The sequence below is a fragment of the Aethalodelphis obliquidens genome, unplaced genomic scaffold (genome assembly GCF_003676395.1).
Source record: "Aethalodelphis obliquidens isolate GAN/ISIS:26980383/991018 unplaced genomic scaffold, ASM367639v1 scaffold36, whole genome shotgun sequence".
Taxonomy (NCBI): domain Eukaryota; kingdom Metazoa; phylum Chordata; class Mammalia; order Artiodactyla; family Delphinidae; genus Aethalodelphis; species Aethalodelphis obliquidens.
The window spans coordinates 11,182,408-11,206,372 of NW_020837980.1; the positions used below are offsets into that span (position 1 = coordinate 11,182,408).

At 40.3% G+C, this 23,965-nt stretch overlaps 2 protein-coding genes across 2 annotated transcripts in view; one reads left to right on the top strand and one right to left on the bottom strand.

The window, feature by feature from the left end:
* Window positions 1-6,878, top strand: part of GYS2 (glycogen synthase 2) — a 56,259-nt gene extending 49,381 nt beyond the window's left edge. The window contains exons 13-16 of the mRNA XM_027129240.1: window positions 1,651-1,746; window positions 2,646-2,809; window positions 3,890-3,970; window positions 6,283-6,878. Of these exons, the coding sequence (XP_026985041.1) occupies window positions 1,651-1,746; window positions 2,646-2,809; window positions 3,890-3,970; window positions 6,283-6,504 (563 nt within the window). The 3' untranslated portion in view covers window positions 6,505-6,878. The remainder of the gene's footprint in view (window positions 1-1,650; window positions 1,747-2,645; window positions 2,810-3,889; window positions 3,971-6,282) is intronic.
* Window positions 6,879-10,229: 3,351 nt separating this feature from the next.
* Window positions 10,230-23,255, bottom strand: SPX (spexin hormone). Its single transcript, XM_027129450.1, has 6 exons — window positions 19,281-23,255; window positions 18,786-18,866; window positions 18,502-18,559; window positions 17,975-18,037; window positions 16,637-16,720; window positions 10,230-11,607 (listed from the first exon to the last, which is right to left on the bottom strand). The coding sequence occupies exons 1-6, from the start codon at window positions 19,284-19,286 to the stop codon at window positions 11,549-11,551; spliced, it is 351 nt and encodes a 116-aa protein (XP_026985251.1). The 5' UTR covers window positions 19,287-23,255; the 3' UTR covers window positions 10,230-11,548.
* Between the last annotated feature and the right edge of the window lie 710 nt (window positions 23,256-23,965).

Genomic DNA, 23,965 nt, shown 5'->3' on the forward strand with positions numbered 1-23,965 from the left:
TTTGTTATAGGCTCTTATTCCTATTATTTCTAGGAAGTAACATAATTTACGATTGGAAATATTGAGAGCAAAGAAGTACAAAACCAAAGCATGAGTGACCAAGGGAATGTGGGAAGTCATTTATATTAAAAGAGAATGTATCTAACTTACAGCAGTCTTTCTGCCAGAATATCATTTTATAGGACAAAGTTAAACTTAACATGAAATGACAGAGGAAATATATTTAGTGTGTTAAGATAAAGGCCAGCAAATGTGTTGTGAAAAATAAGTAGATGGAAAAAAGGATGTGAGAAATATGTACCCTATAGTGAATGAGTCATTCTCTGTTTTAAATTAACCAAAGGGGAATTTCCTGGTTGTCCAGTGGTTAGGGATCCATGCTCTCACTGCCGAGGGCCCAGGTTTGATCCCTGGTTGGGGAACTAAAATCCCACAAGCCTCATGGTGTGGCCAAAATAAATAAATAAATAATAAATTAACCTAAAGAAGTTGGTCCCTCCTTATTTATAGAAACAGCAAAACCTCTGGTGGTATACATTTGGCATTAGCATATTAGATAGGTCTCTAACTTTTTTTACATAATTGTTTTATGCTGTACTAACTCTCACTCCAGAAAGTGTTAAAATCTGTGTTTCGTGTTTTGAGAAAACCCAGTGAAGATAAATGCTGACTTCATTAAATTCACTCAGTGAACATATACTGAGCTTACATGGGTCCCTGGCATTTTATTATATGGGTGTCAATGAGTATTTAATAGAAATAAGGATCTGTGAATTTCCATAGAATTGTAGGCAAAATTTTTCTGGGGAGGAGTTCCAGAGTTTTCATCTGATTCTCAAATGGGTCAATAATCCCCGTCCCACCTTCCTCTCCTCTACCATCTTCCCCCAAATTCGGAAACCACTGTTCTCTAGAGCTAAACCAAGAGGCAATACTTGCAGAACAGGAGTACATGGGTCACGAGGAAATCTCTTTTTATCCACCCATCCCCACTAGCCAACCAAGAGAAATTCCATAATAAAATATAAATTTCATGTTAACAATTCAAACATCCTTCAGTGTGTTAACATGTTTTAAGATACATCTGATATTGTCTAAAAAAAGGGTTTTGACTAAAAGGTGGTAGAGGATTGAAAGAAACCATGGGCTGGCTGAGCACCCGAGAAAGCGGAAGGGGTTGGTGGCAAGAGAGGTGAAAATGTTGGAGGAGCCGGTTCTTTCCAAAACATATTTACTTACCCCGTAAACTTGCCAAATACTTAGTGACACAAGCTTAGAACAGAGCAAAAAACAAAGCCAGCTGGAGTGAGAGAGGCAGTGTAGGGTAGTAGTTCTGAGCAAGGGCTCTGGAGCTGGGCACCTGGCTTCAAATCCCAGCTCTACCACGTTGCCTGGCTTGGTGAAGTTGAGGAAGCTATTTAATATCTCTGTGCCTCAATGTTTTCGTGTGTAAGATGGGGATAATGGTAGCCTCACTTCATAGGGTGGTTGAGAAGATTAAATTAGTTCATGCATGTAAGGAGCTTAGTACCGTGCCTGGCATAAAATAAATGTTGCTATTTAGGTGGACTGGGGCTTTTCCTTCTCTGCGTGTGTAAGAGGATGTTGTTGCTGGTTTGAAGCCAAGCCTTTGTCTATTTCCCCTGGCAGCCGAATGCACTGTGATGGGTATCCCCAGTGTGACCACCAACCTCTCTGGCTTTGGCTGTTTCATGGAGGAGCACGTGGCTGATCCCACTGCATATGGTGAGGATTTTCATCATGAACCCAACTGGGGGAGAAGGGACCTCTAACCAAACAAAGCACGGGGTCTTTACAGAGCCCGACTCTAACGCTATCTTGAGGATTAATCTTTTTATACTTCTTGTTTAATTAAAAGTAGATTTCATTATACGGTCCATAGAAAAGATTAGAATGATATTAATATTGAACATATTACTCAAACGACAAACTACAAAAGGAGTGCTAAACTTGGACAAACATTGCCTTTTCCCCTTTTTATTTTTCTGAACTGATTCGATCCTCTATTACCTAGAAGTGACGAGCACAATAACCATGGCTTTAGAGTACACGTATCGATCAGCATAATTATTTTATAAGTTCCATGCCAAGTTATCAAAATTCACATATAAGATGGCAGATGGTATCACCATCTATATGTCCAGGCTGCCTAACAGCAAGAAAAGTTAGAATGGGCTGGGTGCTCTGCCTGGACGTTGCCGATTCTCTGGTCTTTTAGAATTGCATTATCACTGTTGTCTTTCCTTGGCTGACAGCTCTGGTCCTCACCCGTGGCTGCACGGTGGGGACACTGGGGAACCTAAAAAGCACTGAGACCCAGGTCTCACCCTGGGGATTCTGGTCAGTGAGCAGCGCCAAGGATGATCACTGATCCGAGGTATCCCTGTACTGCCAGATTTTCTTTAGCAAGATGTGTTTTGTTGGCTGTGTGTTGGTGACAGTTTTGAGCCATTGGAAGGAAATCACAGGAGAAATACAGTCTCAGAAGGGAAAAGATAAAGCAGAGGCAGTAGGGGAGTCAGGGAGTGGATAATCACGCAGTTCGCGATAGACCCTAAGGAACAGTAGAAGTGCTTTAAGGTTAGCCTTATCTTGACTTGTGTTCTGGCTTTTGTGTGCCTCAGGTATTTACATCGTTGACAGGCGATTCCGCTCACTGGATGATTCTTGCAATCAGCTGACTCAGTTTCTCTATGGATTTTGCAAACAGTCACGCCGCCAGAGGATTATTCAGAGGAACCGAACCGAGAGGCTTTCAGACCTTCTGGATTGGAGATACTTAGGCAGAGTAAGCAAGTTTATGATAACACACAGAGGACCCCTTTAAAAATCCCACTGGACAATAAAAGAATTGATTCGAGGTGTAATCTGCAAGGTCAAGTCTGTATCATCGTTAAGATCTCAGTGATGTTTTCACGTACTTAATATGAATACTTTTGAGCTTCATGTGAATTCGCAAAGTCCCAACCCCAATTTTTCATATTTAGTTTGAGAACAGAACAGCCAGTCTAGCAGCATCTAGCTATGATCTTACTAATTATTCCATCACCTGGGCTTAACTTGATGCTTTACAGGTTTCATGAAGATGAGGAAATCAAGAGAAAAGTCCCTAGTTCGTTTCACTCTAAGAGATAATATGATCACATTCCTCAACTACAGTGGGGAGTGGAAATAATCTTGTTTCTCAAAATGACAGGTACAGGAAATACCTCCTTTCAATCCTGCCATTAGTTTATAAATACTCAGACGTTCATATGTCTTAGCAGTGGATGATTTAATAAAAACTAAATTGACTTTGCCTTCACATAATGTATCTGCTTAGATACTGCTCAACTCTGGCTGACAAATGACAGATACGGCCATCAGCTGAGTACCCACACACACTAATGCCAGTAGTCATGCTCATTTCCACGCAGGAAGATTAATTTTGCTGTCTTCATTTTATAATGAAAGCAGGATGATAAGCCCCTTAGAAGCTATGTTTCTTACATAAGGTCGGAAGCAGGATTTAAAGCCAGTGTGTCTGATTATTCAGGCCCCGTCTTTTTCTCCGTGCCACACTGCTTCTCTATAGAGTAAAACCAGTGTTTTCAGTCGCCTTAGTGCTCAATTCAGAGTTCAGTAAAGCCAGTATGTCCTTCCCCTCCAATTTTTGATAGTATTTCTTTACTTATTCCCTGAAAAATGATAAAGCTATAAACTGTCATATTTTTTCTGATTCTTAAATTTAGGATGAATAAAATCTGCCACTTTAAAAAATATATATTTATAAGTAGGAGAAAAAGATTTTATATAACAACTTGGTTATTGAGATATAAATATATAAATATACATCTTTTTTAACCCATGGGTTGGTTTTCTATCATAGTATTACCAGCATGCCAGACACCTGACATTAAGCAGAGCTTTTCCAGATAAATTCCACACGGAAACCACATCACCACCAATGGTAAATATTTTATGTATTGTTTATTTGTTTTGAAAGCTAAATGTCTTACATATGGTAAGTCCTAACAATACCTTTTATTTTGAAGTAGCTAAATTCACAAACTATTCTACTTTTTCATAGTGTTGCTACACAGCAAATAGAGAAACTGACAAATCAAACCAGCTCTAAGCCCTCAGTTCAGAGTTAGCTTATATACACAGGCTGAGCAGTCAGCCAATTCATGTCACTGGAGAAGCACTTTCATATGAAACCTCTCCTTGCCTGAGTGCCCGAAACCTCTGTTAGACATCCATTCTTCTGAGGGTTGTCAAAAAATAAACTGGCCTGCTCTCATTGGAAGTGAATTTGGTATCCAAGGAGATGTTGAAATGTAGGGTGACGACTTGGCAAGGGTAATAGTGAATTTGAACACCACAGGAGAAATTGGACTAGACGAACATTTATGCATGGAAATTCAGCAGTGCCCACCAGGGAGTCTTCCTCTGATATTCCCTTAGACATTTATATTCTTGAGGCTAGAGCAGATTACTTGTCATCACATTCACTTAGAAGGAAACACAGCTTGAAGTAGGGCAGTATCAGGCATTTCTCTTCAGTGGAATTAGTCCTTACAGGAGTCTACACAGCGGTCCAAGAGCTAAACTTCTCTGTTCCCGACTCACCAGGTGAAAACTTAGGTGTAAAAGATGAAACCCATATCATTGACTATGAGATCCATTTTAGCTTAGCAGTTCCACACCCCACAGGACCCAACATCTCATGTAAATCCTCACAGATAAGCTTCTATGGTCTCCACAAGGAATGTGAGCAATTACAAGAGTCATCAAACTCAAGGATTTCCAAATACTAGAGACCTTCATCAAGTATTTATAGATCCTCCAAAAGCAGATGTAATTTTCCAATCAGGAGTCACTTTCACTATAAACAGTTTTGCCTAATACCTTATATTCCACCTCTATTTGGTGTCTGGGGACCAGATCTAGAAGGTTAACCCAAGGGAAAATTTGCTCATAGAGAAAGTGAAAGAGTTTTGTAAATCCCTCAGTATACAAATTCCACTTCCCATGTCCATGATTCTAACAGAGTGACTTGCTTAGCTTATTTAGAGGTGTTCACTGCTCTTGATGATAATTCAGCTATATTCATTCATTTATTCAACTAATTCAAATAATAAGTATTGAGCTCCTATGCTCCCTAAGTGTAGGACTCAGCTCTTTTTTTTTTTTTTTTTGGTATTGCTTTCAGGTAAAGTATCTGAGCCTTGAAATGAGCGTATGTGTATGACATAATAATGTCTAAAAATAGTTGAAATCCAGAGTGATAAGTGCTGTAACAATTTTACACATTTGTCTTCCTGATTGATGAAGCGTCTGCACTCCTAGAGAGCAGGGATATTTTTCATCTTTGTTTCCTCCTGCCCCATAGGTGGTGCTTTGTATGTGTTTATCAAATGAGTTATCTCAGAGCATCTTAGGTAGAAGGGCAGTTGATTAAAACCTAGTGATGTTTGCTCATTAGCTGAAATAAAAGGAACGGGTGGAATTTTAAGGTCAATGAAGTGGCCTGACTTCCAGGAACCTTTCTAGTGGGTGTTGTCCATGGAATATCCAGGCTGCTCATGTTCTGGAATTGGATTGAGCAAATCTGAAGGATGACATAGACACTGATAATCTCAACAGTGTATCATGGCAGTTGATGTTAAAGGCTCTGGGACGATCACAGCCCTGGAACCACTCTTTGCTCTACCACTTACATGCCTTTTGACCTTGGGCAAATCATTGGCCTCTTGGACCCTCAATTTTCTTCTGCCAGCGGAAAGAACAAATTGATCAGAGATTAAATAAGATCACATGGGGCTTCCCTGGTGGCGCAGTGGTTGAGAGTCCGCCTGCCGATGCAGAGGACACGGGTTCATGCCCTGGTCCGGGAAGATCCCACATGCCGCGGAGCGGCTGGGCCTGTGAGCCATGGCTGCTGGGCCTGTGTGTCCAGAGCCTGTGCTCTGCAACAGGAGAGGCCACAACAGTGAGAGGCCCGTGTACCGCAAAAAATAAAAAAATTAAAAAAAAAAAAAAGGTCATATGTATATAGCCCCTGGCACATTTCAGTGCTTGATAAAAGAAAGCTATTTATTTAAGGAGTCTCTCTTGAGCGTGGTTGGACCAGAATCAAGATAAATCAAAGTTAATAGCCCCTGAACAGACCAAAAAATCCAACTGTGTTTTTTATTAAATGCACATGCCAAGTGTGTACATCACTGAAAAATCAAAAAGCCATTCTAATGTTTTGTGTCTTATTTTTGTCTTTGGCAGACAGAAGGGTTTAAATATCCCAGGCCTTCCTCAGTACCACCTTCTCCTTCAGGATCTCAGGTCTCTAGTCCTCAGAGCAGTGATGTGGAGGATGAGAATGAGGATGAAAGATACGATGAGGAAGAGGAGGCTGAAAGGGATCGGTTAAATATCAAGTCTCCATTGTCTCTGAATCACGTTCCTCGCGGGAAGAAGAAGCTGCACGGTGAATACAAGAACTGAATTCCACTCTGGTCGAACAGGCTAATTCAGTGAGAACATAGTAAGAATGATTATTGAAAGAAATGAAGATGTCACATGGTTCATTCTCTTCTTCTCAGTATAACAATGGGATTTATTCTCTGCCTAAAAAGTGGAGGAGATTAAGTGAATGGCAATTTTGTAATTTATAATAAAATCCAACTCCTTTTACCCCTGTCAGTTCAGGCTCTAGGAAGAGTGTTAATTAAAGGAGGAAGACTGGAAGTGTTTTTTAAATGGTTATTTTAAGCAACAAGAATTTTCATTTCCTAATGCTGATTTTTTAGTTATCATCACCATGATCCTTGACTTAGTGTTTTGTTTGTTTGTTTGTTTTATTTGCGGTACGCGGGCCTTTCACTGTTGTGGCCTCTCCCGTTGCGGAGCACAGGCTCCGGACGCGCAGGCTCAGCGGCCACAGCTCACGGGCCCAGCCGCTCCGCGGCATGTGGGATGCTTCCCGGACCGGGGCACGAACCCGCATCCTATGCATCGGCAGGCGGACTCTCAACCACTGCGCCACCAGGGAAGCCCTTGGCTTAGTGTTTATACAGCTTCTATACCTGCTAAACCAATCTGCCATTTCCCCCACAAAGGATCCTGATCTTAGCTATGAATGTGGTCTACCTTTACATTTCAAGTAATTTGGTCTTTAGTGATTATTTTTATTTTTCACATGAGGCAGAACCATGCATTTATACCTAGCTTTGCAGACAATCAAACTCCATAGGACAGTAGCTACCCTAAATCCAGATGTTGATACATATTAATGCATATGTACAAGGTCAGTTCTCAAGTTAATGATCAGGAGATGTTACCATTGTACTGTACCATCTGACTGTAACAGTTTTTTTCTGTTGTTTAAAAGGAAAGCCTTTTTGAAAACTTGGTCAGTCTTCCATAGGTGATAAATTGTTAAATCCATATGAATAAATATATCAGTATTTAAAGATTTAACTGCATTGATAATGTTTAAAATTCTTTTAGACATAAGGATAATATGTGTAAAAACACCTACTATAAAATAGTGCCTTATGAAGGATAACATTTAAAACTATCTTTTAAAAAAAGTAGCCAAAAGAAAATAGAGAGTCTACTTAATTATAATAAGGACAATGTCTCTGAGACATTGTTGAATGAGTGTAGTTAAACATATTAATGCTTTAAATGTAGTTAAACATAAATCAGCAAAAAACAAAACAAAACAAAACCCAAACCCCACATTCACTCATGGATTGTTTTTTCCACAACTGAATGTTGTTACATTTAGATCACAGTGAATACCTTGGTTGGTCCAGGTCTGTAGGGGCTCTAAAAAAATTTAGGTCTTCTCAGTGCTGGGTTGTTGATGGCAATAAGGGAAGAGAAACAATGACAGTGTGTCAGATGGTACACGACCAGTGGAAAACTGCACTCCAGCTCTATCACCCCGTTGTTAGGGGAGAGTAGAAGAATGGCGAATACAAGCAACAACTCAGGTCAAAATGGAAGACCGTTGCAAACTCCCCTAATTTAGAAGTTTGTAAGGAAGGAAAATAAATTACCTAAAGCCTAATCCTTAAAAAATGCCCAGTGGATACCAATTAACCCAACTCTCCAAGCTCTGCAGAGGACATCAGAAAAAAATATGAACTAGATTTGTATTACAATCCAAATACTCATTTGCTGAAGTGCCAGAAAGATCTCATGATAAAATGGGTTTCACTTTTGCAATAACCATGAAAATAGATCCCTAATAAAGTGGTGCAATGTGTGTATTCAGGTGATACTCTTGATTGGTAACTGGTTGATCCACGGCTACTGAAAGCATGAGCTATACAGAAGCTATAACTTCTTAATAAAAAACTTTAAAGTTCAAGTTTTTTTGTTTTGTTTTGTTTTTGTTTTTGCGGTACGCGGGCCTCTCACCGCTGTGGCCTCTCCCGTTGCGGAGCAACAGGCTCCGGACGCGCAGGCCCAGCGGCCATGGCTCACGGGCACAGCCGCTCCGTGGCATGTGGGATCCTCCCGGGCCGGGGCACGAACCCGTGTCCCCTGCATCGGCAGGCGGACTCTCAACCACTGCGCCACCAGGGAAGCCCAAGTGTTTTTTTTTTTAAATGAAAGAATAGTTCTTTGATTAGAAATGAGTACAAATGGTATAGGACACATGGAAATGACTGATTTGCAAACACCTGGCTTCGAGTGGCATGTGTAAGAATCAGTTTCTACCCTGCACTTGGTCCTCTATTCAGACAGCTGCTGCCACCTGACTCCAACCCCTTGCTCCAGTCACTTAGTTGTCCTTTCCCCAAGACTGACAAAGACTGGTGTCTAGTTGCTCTTTCCCCAATATTGACAAAGCTCGGTGAGGAACAACCAATAGGATTGTTAGGTGACTGTGTGTCTAGCACAGCACCTTATACACAGTAGTCGCATAAATGAATGGTCTTACTGGGAGAAACATGGATACAAAAAATTGATGCTCTTAAAGTATGTATAAAAAAAGAAAAAATAATAATGTATGTATCCATAAATTGGAGGACAGGAAATATGGAAAATTGTGTGTGCCTGACCAGCTGACAGCAAGACTTTTTTTATGCATTGTACCACCCTTCCTTCCATGGTAAGGGCTAGAGTGAACAGAGCTGGCTTTACATATACAGATGGGAATATAAAATATTACAAGTGCTATACTAGTAGCTTTCCTGGACACAAGGAGGTCTCAGAAGAGGGATTGGTTAAGTGTACTTGAGGAGATTGAAAGCGACTTCCTAGGATGATCCTAAATTTCTGTGAAGTAATGTGGGAGATACAACTGCCCACCTCACATTGTGGTTGTAAGGATAAAACCAAATTAGACGTGAACATTTCCTTAAGGGATTTATAGTCCGGTAGGAGGAGACCAACAGGTTACATTCCCAACTCCTCTTTCTCCTGAGGTCAAGGTAAAATAATGTAACTCAGGGTTGGTAGGATATAGACTTTTATTTCTCATCAGCAGGTAAAGAAGAAATGCTAGTTGGAGGCTGATTTTAACCTCTCACCTTCTCTCCTTGCTTAGGATCACTATGGTGGGGGAGAGGAGTCATCCACTGGGGAAAACCAGGGGAATAGAGAGTAATTGAGAGCCCACCCTGGAGACCACGTAGCCACAGGGGAAGAAGGCTATAGAGGCAAAGAGGGGAAGAGCAACTGGAACGGGGTGAAAGTGGCTGCAAGTCCTATCTGGAGGTGGGGTATTCTAGTACATGGACGTGCACAGGAGGCATATATTTTCCAATTTTAAAAGACAAGCCATACAACGTGAAAAGTTTTGAGCACTGATCACTTATTCATTTCAGTTTTGAACAAGATAGAAACAAAGAGAATTGCAAAGACACCCCCGGAGAGATAGAAAGTTACAGCAAACCGGGCATATGCAACTACTGGGTTAATGTGCACATCTGTACGGCAGAACAATGTTCAGGAAATTCAAGTACTTGTAATATTGTAGCTGATATTATAACAGCTGTTGGTCATTTAGACAGCTTTTACAAACTCTGTTTTAGTGGGAAATACTTGAGATTGTTCTAGTTGTAGAAGAATTACTTTGTAAGATAGACTTTAATTGTATTCTGGGACTAGACATAGTATTTAAGTAGTCCATATGTACAAGTCTATGTCAGGTGAGTACATAATTCTCAATAAACTGGACATATACACTGTCTAGAAAATCCACTTTAAAATCAAACAATAATTAATGACAGGTACCTATTATAATGCCACATAGATTTTTTTTATTGTTAGCATATTATTTTTTTGGCAGACATCAAAGTTACATTAACTTGAATACAGTTTCATTATTCAATTATGAAATGAGATACAGACAAATCTTATAAGCAGGGTTTTGATTACTTAACACAGTAAAATTGTAATTCCAAGTTACAGAGACATTCACATAATGATATTCTTTAGCTACTGACTAATAGCTATATACTGATGACAATAAGAATGGACAATACTTTCTACTTGTGACATTTACCAATAACAACTCTCAAGTAATTAAGTCAAAAATAATGAACATGGTGGTCATATTGTAATTCCAAATAAATATACTATATGCTTGCTGTAAGTATGTGTGTATTTTATTTTTCATATAGTACTGAACCCTAGTTGAGTTAAAAAAATGAATAAATTAGGCATATTACCATGCACTTTGTATCAGGGTGCCTTTATGTTATGTTTTTATGTCAAATAAAGCCTAGAGTTCTAGTCAATTAGAGTAAGTAGTGTTTGAGTCTGTTTAGCCATGGAAAATGGGTTACCTCTAAAAAACTGGTTTGTTTCTTTTGTACAAGAGCAGCGTGTGTTTCCATCTGCTTATTTCCCAGTAACTTTTAGATCCTTGTTTCTAAACTGAATTCGGGGAGATCCCCAGAGAGCACAAGGGGGAGCTTCCAGCTGTAGAACCTTCCACTGGCTCCAGTCTCACCAAGGGTCCCCTCTCTCAGCAACCACACTGCAGTGTCTGATCACAGGGCTTCTTCCCAGTCATCCCTTCCCTCTTCCCTTCCTGACAACTTACCTCTCCTGAATACTAAAAGAATCACACTCTACTCTTTCCCATCTTGCCATGCTTCCCTGCCTCACCCTCCTTGGAGGTGAGAAAAGGGGGAAAAGGAGAGGAGATTCTCTGCTGAGTGATAAGACAGTGCAAGTGGGTAACAGAATGAAAAAAAGCAACTAAGAATGATTAGATCAAGATGGGTATTTGTTGTCACAAAACGAAAGAACACTCTAAAGAGTCTTCAACCTAATAATTATAAATGGGCTAAAAAATTCAAGAGTAAGACACAAGGCGATCTAAACAGGACCTGAAGCAATGGAAGAAAGCAACGATGTTCTCACTAAGAACTCAACATCACTTTAGCTTCTGAAAGAATAAAACTGGCTGCACATGTTCCTAAGATTACAAATGAAGATAAAAAGGGTCCACAGGCTTTATTCACATGGTTCATATTTTCAACAAGAACAGAACTATAATTGAATGGAATCTGGTATATTTTCACCAGTTTAGCAGGCTATCTTCTAGGAATCTGGTTTGATCAAAGGTTTCTTCTCCAGCTGTAAGGATAAAAAAAAATACATAACATAAACATGTACCCTGTGTTTTATAAGAAGAAAATATAAGATGAAGAGAACCTCATTTGCCCCCCTACATTATGTCAACTCAAGCACTCTGCTATGGAAACCACTCCCAAATTGGATTTTGATTGATTTTGTTTCAAAAATTTCCCCCTCAGCTTGGTATGCATTGAGGAATTCACATCTGACATGTGAATCTCTACAGTGAATTTAACTATTACATGGTGTGTTTGGTAGAAATCTGAAAAGGCCACATGTCTTGCTCTAACTATGCCTCATGTCTAAAATACCCACCAGTAGAACCATTCACTTGCATCAAGGTACTGTTTCTGTATTTCCTGTTAAAATGCATTTTAGCTGGGAAAGATGACAGAGGAACACATTTGCACATATTCTCTTACAAGTTGAACTAGATGTCTGGGGTGGAAGTAAGACAAAAAGAAGGGACACTTGTTAGCTGGGCAGGACTGCACAACTTCAGAGCAGGAAGAATCACCTCTGGGGTGGGGACAGCGGACTGAGATGACAGCAGATTCCTGGGACTAAAAATGGGTTGAAGGGCTGAAACTGAGGATGGGGAAGGGAGAGGAAGCTGCCAGAGGCAAAATTCCGTTCCTCATGTTATGTAAGGTCATCTCTAGAGAAAACCACTTTCCCCTAGTTAGTTACAATATGGTTGGAATATCTGAGTTATAGTTTAATCTGAACTGGTAGCAAACTTCAAAATACTGCAGATTATCAGCTACTCAATTTTTTAAAAAAATTTTATTTTTCTATTTTTAAAAATTTTTATTGGAGTATAGTTGATTTACAGTGTTGTGTTAGTTTCTACTGTACAGCAAAGTGAATCAGTTATACATATACAAATATCCACTCTTTTTAGATTCTTTTCACATATAGTTCATTTCAGAGTATTGAGTAGAGTTCCTTGTGCTATACAGTAGCTCCTTATTAGTTATCTATTTTAAATATACTAGTATGTATTTAAAGGAAAGGAAAAAAATAAAAAAGAAAGGAATCATCCCTGTATATCCTCCATTAAGGTAACAATCCACTACTTAAAATAATAATCCACTGCATAAAATAAGTCCAAATAATACCTAGGGACTTCAGAATAAAAATATTAAAGGTGACTAGTGATTAATCTATCATATGGGAATCCAAAACTTTCCCATCCATTTAGACTAATAAAATTTTGTTTCCCCATTTCATCATCAGAGACAAGCCACTTTGGAAACTTCAATAATTAAAAACTTGAATTTATTCTCCAACAAAGACTTGAAATGGAGACCTACAGTCACATTCTTCTGTAAAGTTTCTAATGAAGATCCCTCTCCTCCTCTTTAAAATTAGCTCTACCTTCTCCATTCCAGCTCTCTTTCCTTTCTGGCTCTGCACATCCTCCCAGCAATTAAATCTCAGACGTCACTAACAATCCATCTCCAACCTCACTGTCCTCCTACTGACTTCAAAAATCAGTAAGAGGGACTTCCCTGGCATCCCAGTGGTTAAGACTCTACCCTTCCACTGCAGGGGGCATGGGTTCCATCCCTGGTCAGGGAGCTAAGATCCCGCATGCCTCGCTGCGCAGCTGGAAAAAAAAAAATCAGAGTGCCAAATGCTGAATTTAGAAAAGACCACCTTGGATGCAGCATCTTCTACCCATGATTCAACTCTTTCTCACCTTTTCATCACAAGAATTCTGAAAGCCATGCCAGTAAGCATCCACTTAATCTCTTAACTCTGCAGTTTACCTTCTTTTCCTAAATTCCCTTGAAACAAGGTTTCAGACAGGCAAGGCAGCAGCAAATCATACCACTGGGCAGGGGCTGAGGAGAAGACTTGTGAGCCGTGATTTAATGACCCTTCCTACCCAACACAATCTTCCTTCTCCTTTGATTTCTGTACTCTTACTAAGCATTCTGCTATATTTGATGCTTCTCATCACTCCTTTCTTGAAACTTTCCATCCTCGACTTCTTAGATTCTCTGTTATTCTGGCTCTCCTCCTACCTTTCTGCCTGCTCCTTTTGAAGTCCCTTCACTGATACGATTTTCCCCCTTTCCCTTGATCTCTGGGTATTCTCCAGGGCAAATCCTTTATTCTCTGCCCTTTTCCCACTACATCTGAGGCCTAGGAGAGAGTTCCATTTTCATGTTTCCAACCTTTATTAACTGGCTCTGAATTTCCAGTTGTTCCCAAACCTGACATCATGAGAATAATGTGAGTGAACTTCTTAAGGATACAGATTCTGGGACCTCACTCAAGTAGTATGGAATCAGACTCTCTGGACCTAAGGCCAAGAAATCTGTATTTTCAGCAAGTTCTACAGAGAACTCTGATGGAACCAGTCCACATGTGGAGAGCAGAGAACCAGTGACCTATACACCTTTATCCACTGGAAAGGCTCCGTCACCTCAAACTGAACCTTAATTATATCCACAGGCATTTTCATTTGTCAGAATCACCATTTTAAACTCACAAAAACACTTTAAAAATGTGCTTGACTCTGGATTCTCTCTTTCCTTTTAAAATTTTATTGAAGTATAGTTGATTTACAATGTTGTGTTAATTTCTTCTGTACAGCAAAGTGACTCAGTTATACATATATTTTTTTCATAGCCTTTTCCATTATGATTTATTACACGGTATTAAATATAGTTCCCTGTGCTCTCCACGAGGACCTTGATTTTTATCTGCTCTTCCTTCCAGTATGCCTCAGGGTTGAGCCTCCATTCCCACTGACCTCATCACTCCACTCCTGAATAATTGCCTTAGTTTCTCACTGACATCATCACTCTGGCCTTTCCTCTTCAACACCATCCATCTGAGAGGTGGCAGGGCATAGCTGAAAGAGCTACAGCATCCCACAGCCCTGAGTTAAACTCCCCATATCACTTCCTGCTGTGTAAACTCCCCATATCACTTCCACTCTATGTGGACCTTAGGAAAGTATATACAGCTCAGGAAGGGTCAGTTTTCTGGGCTATAAAGATTAGCATTAATATCTGACACACAGTAGATGTTCCCATATTGTAGCTATTGTAACTGCTCTTATGGTTACCCTATAAGCAATAACCAGTTTCATCTTCCTTCATCATGTCCTCCTTCTGGTAAAAATCCATGGACCATCTGATTGATTCTCAGGTAAAGAATAAGTTACCCCCTGTTCTTTTATCCTAGTACTAGTATGTACCTGCAATGTGATAGTGGGCAAGCTACTCAATCTTTCTGTGCTTCTATTTCCTTGTCTGTAAAGTGTAGATAATGACAGTGGGTAATCCTAGGAGGTAATTCATTTGTTATGGATTAATGAATTATTAATAAATGTATTAATCCGTATCAAGTGCTTGGAACAGTGCCTGACCCACTGCATTATAGTAAAACCCTCAATAATTATTAGCTAGAGTGAGTAGTAACAGTAGTTGTAGTCATAGCTATACTATGGCCATGACTCTCACAGTCTACTGTCCTACTGACTGTTCACACCCTGCCTTTTCACTGCAAAGGCCATTCTCATTCTTGCTTTTGTTTAATCCATTTTCTTCTCTACCTGTCACAGTGCCTGGCACCTAGCAGGCATAAATGCAGATTTGCTGAATTCAGTATTATAATCCCCTCCACCCAACCAAGTCAGCCGCGGACTTTCTCTGATTTCAGAAGACCTCTCTAGGGCTTCCCTGGTGGTGCAGTGATTGACAGTCCGCCTGCCGATGCAGGGGACACGGGTTCGTGCCCTGGTCTGGGAAGATCCCACATGCCGTGGAGCGGCTGGGCCCGTGAGCCATGGCCGCTGAGCCTGCGCGTCCGGAGCCTGTGCTCCACAATGGGAGAGGCCACAACAGTGAGAGGCCCGTGTACCGCAAAAAAACCCCAAAAAAACCCAAAAACCTCTTTATCCCACTCTCTTCCATTTGCTTCTCATAGGTTTTTTTGTTTTTTGTTTTTTCACAAAAAAGCCATAAACTAGAAGCCAGAAAGAGCCCCCTGCTCTCTTCCCCTCCCTGATGGGGCCCGTCCAATAACAGGCAGGGAGCACACCGGCTTTCTCCGCTAGCACAAGTGTCAGAGCCCAAGGCCAGCAGCCTATGCTTTGACCACTAAACGACTCACTGTATTTTGTTAAATACATTTTAACATTTAAATTATGTCATAAATATGGCATCATTACAATTTTTGAGAGGGAAAAATCTAGATCTGTTGAATATGCTTTGATGACCTCTATTGTTAATGCTAATAGAAAGTATGTACTTTGTTTCATTTGGCTCTGAGAGCAACCTGCCCATGGATGTCATTATCTCATTTTACTCATAATGACACTGAGGCTCAGGGTCACCCAGCTAGTAAAGCAACAAGGCCAAGATTTGAACCCAGTCCTGTTATACTCCACAGCCCTGGCTAATGTGCAACAAGATGCCTTAATGCAATTAGTGGTTTTAATGCTACATGGACAGAGAGCCTCTATTTGAAGAACACACCTAATCCTGGTATGCAAGAAGCTATATAGTATAATGCAAATCACACAGGCTTAGAATCAGAACTAGCCCAATCTCTTAGGGTGAACCATAAGAAACTGCTGTGTTTGTAAGTAAAAAATCAGTGATTTTCAGCTATTTCATTTGGTTCAAACTTTAATAGCGAGTAACTGGATTTGCGATTATTTAAACCTCTTTTGGCCTCAGTTTTTTCAAATATAAAATAATGAAGTTGGACTTTTTGGAGTTCTAACAGAAATAAAAGCTCCAATAGGCTATGGATAATGGAATTAACATGAAATCCCCCAGTCTCATCAAGGAAATGTTTTTACATTCTTGGGAAACACTTTAATGAGCAGCATGCTAGTATTAAAATAATAAACATCTCTGTGAATTTCTGGTGGTGTGGGCAACCATTAATTATTTTTAAAAATCTGAATAAATAAAAGCAACTTCATTGTACTCAACACAGAATGCCCAAAGCACTCAAAGCTTCCCTGTCCTGCAGTTAAAAGAGGTCACTATAATTATACCTTCTTGCAGTTTCTGCAAGGAAGCCAATAGCACAGCTGCTGCCTCTGGAAGAGTTAGTAGTTGGGGATTTGGGCTTCGTCTTTCTGGAGAAATGAAAAAATAAATACAGATTCTATTAGCATTTAAATATTCATATAGATAAATCCTATTCTAGTATGCTATAATACTAGAAAATCTCTGTGAAATACCTCTGTGATCCCTCAGCAAAGAGCCCCTTACACAGAATGATTTTTACAAGTTGAAACATTTCACACTTCCCTTAGGCATTGCTTACAACTGGTTATGTTGTGTATTACAGGGAATGGAAGAAAATTTAAACTATATACTACAGAGAATTTCATGAAAGCAAGGAGGATTAAGATAAAGAACTCATGAGAAATTTCCCCCTCAGAGCTTAAAATGGGATGTCTGGGCTGAAAGGTTTAGATGGGACCCTGCCTGGAGCCTGGACTATCTTCTCTCTTGTTCCTTCCAAAGCAGTTTGAGAAAATAATCTACCTTCTTGGCCACATGTTAAGTCAATTATTTGACTGAAGGAGAATCTGCAAAATAGTCAAAACTATTTCAAATCTAAGCTGACAGAAGACAAACGGTCCTGATTCAACACAAACCGTGATTTTTAATTTGGGAGATGAGAAAAAAAAAAAAAAAAACCCACCCCCCCCAGGGTATAAAAAAAAAAAAAAAAAAAGGTTAATTACACTGCAGGCTTGAAGAAGGTAAACAAAAATTTGATAAGCATCTATGTGCTCAACACAGTGTTTGGTATTTTTCAAAATGAGCCTACTTGGTATTTTTAACAATCTTGAACGTTTATCAAAATGAATGGTATTGTTATTTTTAACTCCAATGGCATGGAAAGGTTTATCATGAAACAGTCTCTGGCTCCATCCTTAAAGGCTCCCACTTCTTCACTATTTCTGGTTTTGAACCTTTTGATAGTTCTTTTTAGTAATATAATAGAGCTGTTTGAAGTTTTTAGGCAAATCACTATTTCAATAATGATGATGATGATGATACCAACATTGGCAACAACAACAGCGTTTAAGAGAAATCTTGTAAAGATCATGCCCTAAACGGGAGGCCCGTTTCTCGGACGGGGTAGGCACACAGCTCTCATATCCATCCTGACGCCCGGGAGCGGAACCCCGGCCCCCGCCGCCCACCTCCATACTGGCGGGGCCTTGCGATCCCCAGCTCCGCCGCTGACAGCGGCGCCGGGCGGGGCCGGCTCTCCCCCGGGAAGGCCCACGGGCCAGTCTTGGAGGCGGAGCGCGCCCCTCCGGTCCTGCGCGGTCCTCTGTAGCCCGCGGCTCCCTCCACCCCCGCGCACTCACCGGGCGGCGGCCGGTCGGCGAGGTCCTTCCTCCGGCTCTGGTCGGAGATGAAGCGGCGCCCCTCTGCCAAGGCGAGACACGGGCTCAGCGCCCACCCGGCCCGATCGATCGGAGTTCCGGGGCCGGGAGCGGGCGGGGCCCGGTGCGCGCGGAACTGCCCGGGTTGGGGCGCCGGCGCGGATGAGGTAAAGGTCCGCACGCCGCCCGCCCCCGGGCCCCCGAGTGAGCTTCGGAGGGGGCGGCGATCTCGCTCACCAGCCAGGGTGGGGCGGTGTGTCCCCGGAAATCCCAGTCTCCCTTTGGGCAAGAGCCAGCAACCCTCCGGTTTAGGGTGGAGGATTTCTGATAATCTACCCCGCCCCCCAACCTTTCTCCTTGATTAACTGAGACCAGGATGACCTCGATTATTTATGGGAACAAACTCGATAGGATTCTCTCCCCACAGCTCTACATCTATCCCACCGATTCACGCACCCCTACGGATCTCCCTCTATTGCTGTCGGAAGAGCAAAGTATTTGGAACGTACGTGCACCCTTCAGGTAGAGCATAGCTTGTGGAGTCCAATTCCTTCTCTCAAAGAGTCTCTATAACCCGGGGAGAAGAGGAAAGCAGTTAGTAAGGCGTTGCTGCCCAGCCCACTATTAGGAAAAAAAAGGAGGGGAGGGAAAGAAAGAAAGGGAAGGGAAGGAAGAAGGGAGAAGATATTAGGAAAAGAGGGGAAGAAATTGAGAGAAAGAGAGAGGGAGGAAGGAAGGAAGGCAGGCAGGCAGGCACACAGCGCGCGGAGTCCCAATTTTTGCGTTTGATTACCTGCGGAGCACTGTTCGAATTTCCCATGAAAGAAAACACCAGGAAAAGAGTCAAGGTTGTTACCACCAGACTTCTGAATCCCTGTATGAAAAGATCAAAGAAGTCGTTTCTGTGCCTCTATAGGATCTTCTGCTTCCTTCCCTGGCGCCTGGACAATTACAAATCCCTTACTTTTTGCTATGTTCTGTTTTAGCGCTCAGAGGGTGGGGCAGAAGGTGGTTCCCCAGTTTATCGTCTAGTTAATCCACAAAGAGTTCTTTTTTAAAAACAATTAATTAGAAATATATTATTTTTATTATTTAACCCAAATGAGGATTTGGGTGAATTAGTGAAACTTTTTCTTTGTAAAATCAAATGATTCTGATATTTTAAAGGCATAACGTTTAACTATCCTTTAGCCTCTGAAACACTTATTAAACATAAAAGAGGTAAAAAGCTATACAGCTTTTTTATAAAATAGCTTAAAAAACTCAAGTATATAAAACCTTTACTTACCTTCATGTTCTACACCTTTCCAGAAGCTGCAATAACTATAACTTAACCTCTGAGTTTTCTAATTTTGTTCTGAAGGTGGGGCTTTTAAATCTTAGGGTCAAGGATCCCTCCTGATTTTGCATAGAGCTAGTGTCCACAGGGACTTCCTGTCAGTCTTCAAGTTTGAGAGGATCTGATGACTCCTCCAGGGAGATTCAGTTGCAGGAAGCAGAGGAATGATTGATGGGTGAATATCATTTACTGTCCACATCAGCCAGGAGATATTCTGAAAATATCAGCATCATGACCTTTGATTTTCCTATTAGCTTCCCAAGGCAGTATTATTATTATTATTATTATTGAAAATGATTAATAACCCCAGGCAGAATCAAAAGTAAATGAACAAAGTAAGAAAACTTGTCTTGGGTAACTAACTAGCTATCAAGCTAACACCGGTGAGTAAAGATGAATCATTTGGGTAGAAATGAAAAGGTTAGGGAATCTCAATGGATTTTGACATCAGTCATTCACTTAATTATCCATTCAATTATTTAACAAATATTTATGGAATGCCTACTATGTAACAGACATCCTTCCTTTTAGTTCAAGGGACACAGCCACGTATTAAAAAGACAAGTCTCTGCTTTGATCATGCTTATCTTCTAGTCAGGGGGGAAACACTCCAAACCGGTAAATAAGGTAATTACAGAATTTTAAAATGCTTTATAAAGGAAAAGTAAGCAAAATGATGTGATAAGGTAAGTGGTGGGCTACTTTAGGGAAGGTAAGAATAAAAGGGGGTCTGGAAAGATAAGGTGGAGTCAGACATGGGATAAACTGGGGTGGGAAGCAGTATTGCTGACGTTCTCAGGCAGAAGAAAAATACAAAATCTTGGGATGGCAAGTAGCTTGGCTTGTTTGAAGAACAGGAAGGAGACCAATGGAGCCAAAGCTGTGTGGGTGTCAGGGGAGGACACTGTAAATTGAGGTTGGAGAGTAAGAAATGACAACTTGTTTGTAAGCAAAAGATGATGATGGCTTAGACTAGGGGAGTCCTTGTAAGGAATGGAGAGCTGTAATGAATTTGGGAGGCAGAAAACATGGACTTGTGGATAAACTGTATATGAGAGTTTAAGAAAAATAAATCAAGGATGACTCTTAGATTTTTGGTTTAATCAATGGGTGAATGATGAAACTCTTTATTGAAATTGGAGAGACTTCATAAAGAAGCAGTTAAGAGAGGGAAATAAAGAGTTGCCTTTGGACATATTAAAATTAAAAATGTATATTAGACATCCAAGGAGAAATGTGAAGTAGGCAGTTGCAGATGTAAACTCTAGAGCTCAGCAAACAGGTCACCAGCCTATAGATTTTTTTTCTAAAGGCAGGAATTATCAGATTTAAGAATCTTGAGAATTTTAAGGCAGGAAAAAATTGGGATTGAAAAAATACTTAGGGAGTGAACGGAGTTAAAGAGAGGAAGAGATAGAGTTCTGAGAACAAACCTACAGAGATTGAGCAGAGGGAAAGTCAGCAAAGGAAGCTGAACGGAAGCAGTCGGAAAGAAAGAAATTCCAGGAGAACGAGGCCATGGGAGCTAGGAGACTATCCAATAACATTGAAAGGTTAAACTGATGTGAGCTAAGAAGTGTCTGCTGGATTTGAGAATATGATGGCTTTTGAGGACAGAAGCTAGACTGGGATGGGTTGAATAGGATATGAGGAAATAAGGACAAGTGTGGACAACCTTTTTGAGAAATTTCACCAAAAGGGGGAAAGGAAAATGAACTTTTAAAAAAGATATGTGAGTGTGGTGGAAGCGGGCTATTTTTTTTTTTTTTTTTTTTTTTAGCCTTGCAGCAAATCTGAATCCTTTCAATTTTAGGGAACTTTGGAAATTCCCTAAACTATAAATTATGATTCTTGGTGGGAGGCAGCATCTTCCTTGTATTGTAGAAGCTGAAAATGCTAGACACTCTTTACCAGCCTCCCTATTGGGTAGAGTGTGGGCATGAGGCAGGCTTCACCAATCGGACGTACCCACTGGTCTGGAGCTGGGGAGGGAAGAAAGTGCGGAGTAGGAGAAATACTTTCTAGTGCAGCACTGGTTGTAGGATGCTTGAGTTTGTGGGGGCAATCCTGGCTGCAATGCTAGTGACAGACACCAGCATCCAGTGCTAGAGGAAGGGTGATACTAACCGCACTGTCCTTTTAATAAAGTCCTCTTTTGCTTAAATCAACCAGGTCTGTTGGTTTCTTTTGATGACCATTTGCAGAACATGTGTGCTGATGGGGATGATCAGCAGAGAAGGAGAAATTGATGATGTGGAAAGAGAACTGCAAAAAAGGGACTTTGTGGAAGGCAAGAAAAATAGGACCCAAATTTGTCAATATCCAGTTGAAATAGTTCTACACACAGGCAGACAGTGAACAAGGACCAGAGTGGCCACCATATGCTAAAGTACCATGGATGAGAGAGATGGTCACTTTCTTCGGAATGTTAGAGCAGTGCTCCGCAGGTATTAATGCGCTTTTGAATCACCTGGGAATCTTGTTAAAATGTACATTCTGATTCATTATAGCTGGGGTGGGACCTGAGAGTCTGCATTTGTACTAAACTCCCAAGTGATGCTAATAAATGCTAGTCTACTAATCCTTGGACATTTTGAGTAGTAAAGCTTACAGGATATAAAAAGTGATAAAAAAAAAAAACTAACGCTTAGCGTCTACATGGCTGGGAGAATGGTTAACAATAGAAACATCAGGGATAATGCAGAGGGACTAGATGAGTTTAGTTTGGGACTTAAGTTTGAGGGGTGATGCTATCTACCAGTAAATACTTGTCTAAGAGAGACTGAGGTTTGGGCATTTGATGTTTGGAATTGTCAATCATGTGCGGCCAAGAAAACTGAGATGTGGTTAGTAAATGAGAATGAAATATAGAAAGTAGTTTGTAGGTAGAAACTTGAAGAATATTTACTCCTTTTAAAGAATAAGTACAGCAAGAAGGAGCCAGAACCATGAATGTAGTGTTTTCCACTGTTTTAGGAGAGGAGGAAGATAAAAACTAAGGACTAAAAGGTTTTCACCATATCTAAAGAAAATCAATATTCCTTTAAATATTACGTTTCAGGATTTTAGAATTTAATTTCAAAGGATTGTAACAACTTCCAAAAAAAAAGCCACAGAAGAAAGATGATGCATGTGTTTATATTTTAAAACAATTCATAAGTGAAACCCAGTTATTAGGTTAACCCTAACAAGCAACTAAAATGTCTTTTCCCCCCCTCCATACCCAAAACACACAAAGGTTTTAGAAAGAGGGACGGGAAAAGAAATTGCCAAACTGTGATTTGCATTTACAATCTTAAGGAAAATATAATGAACGTGATTTGTCTGTAACAGTTTCGCTAATGAATTCACAAACAGATTATTTACGTCAAAGCTGCCATTTTCAGCATAATATGCACAAGTGAGCAGAATGGCTTTGACATATTATCAATATTGTAGTCTTATCAAAAGTAACATGCCAGAATGTGTTTGTTCTAAAAGGGCATTGACTCCCAATCAAATGTTTTTGTTAAATTCACAATATTTTAAGATTTTTACAGGTCTAAACCTAGAGATTGGCTAAGAAAAGTTACTTATTTGAGAAAAAAACAGTTGCAGAAAACCAGTAAATTTTATTCTGCTGATATGATGACCCGGCAGTGGGTACTGTACAAATTGGATCCAAAACCTTTTTTAAAGGCATATTTAATGGAGATCATTTTGCCTGCATCACTGATGTTATCTGAATTCTTCTAGTTGACTGGAGCGTGCCCAAGCCCCATTGAAAAAAAACTGTCACAGTTTAAACTGCATTCTTACAAGGTCAGTGATTATTGTGTTCACACAGAAAACAGCTATCTTTTTAAAAAATTATTTTTAAACTTTATTTATACATTTTTAAATCGAAGTATAGTTGATTTACAATGTTGTGTTAGTTTCAGGTACACAGCAAAGTATTTCAGTTATATATATATAAAACATTTTTTCAGATTCTTTTCCATTATATGTTATTTCAAGATATTGACTATAGTTCCCTGTGCTATACAGTAGGTCTTTGTTTTTTATTTGTTTTATACATAGTAGTATGTATCTGTGAATCCAAAATTCCTAATTTACCTACCCCCCCCTTCTGCTTTGGTAACTGTAAGTTTGTTTTTGATGTCTGTGAGTCTATTTCTGTTTTAAGTTTGTTTCTATCAGTTTTTTAGAAATCACACATAAGTGCTATCACATGATATTCGTCTTTCTCAAACAGCTCCTATCTTGGGTAAGATTACCTGGACAATATGGCTATTGAGATACTCAAGTATCCAAATTACTCTCTGATAACAGAATAGAGGGTTTTGGTACAGGATGATGAGGTCATTGGGTTCAAGTCCTACTTTGGCTTTATTCTCTGAAGGCCAGTCAGCCCCATAGGCCAGTTGTCTCACAAAGGGGTGGAAGAAGTAATTTCCCCAAAGGGCTACCAGTTTTAGGAGGAGATTTAGGGACACTGAGAAGGCCTGCTATCCAAAATAAAGCTCTCCACTCATTGGCCAGTGTCTTTACTGTCCTTTACTTAAGGGTTTGAACTTTAAGAATGTCTTTTCGCAAACCATGTAAATACCACAAAACAATTGGCAGGTTCTAGGAGAGGACAGGAAGGGCCAGCT

Coding starts and splice junctions, on each gene's coding strand:
- SPX (XM_027129450.1), bottom strand. Junction 16,721..17,974: donor CGCCGACCGGCCGCCGCCCG/GTGAGTGCGCGG, acceptor TCATTTCTCCAG/AAAGACGAAGCCCAAATCCC. Junction 11,608..16,636: donor CTTGCAGAAACTGCAAGAAG/GTATAATTATAG, acceptor TTATCCTTACAG/CTGGAGAAGAAACCTTTGAT.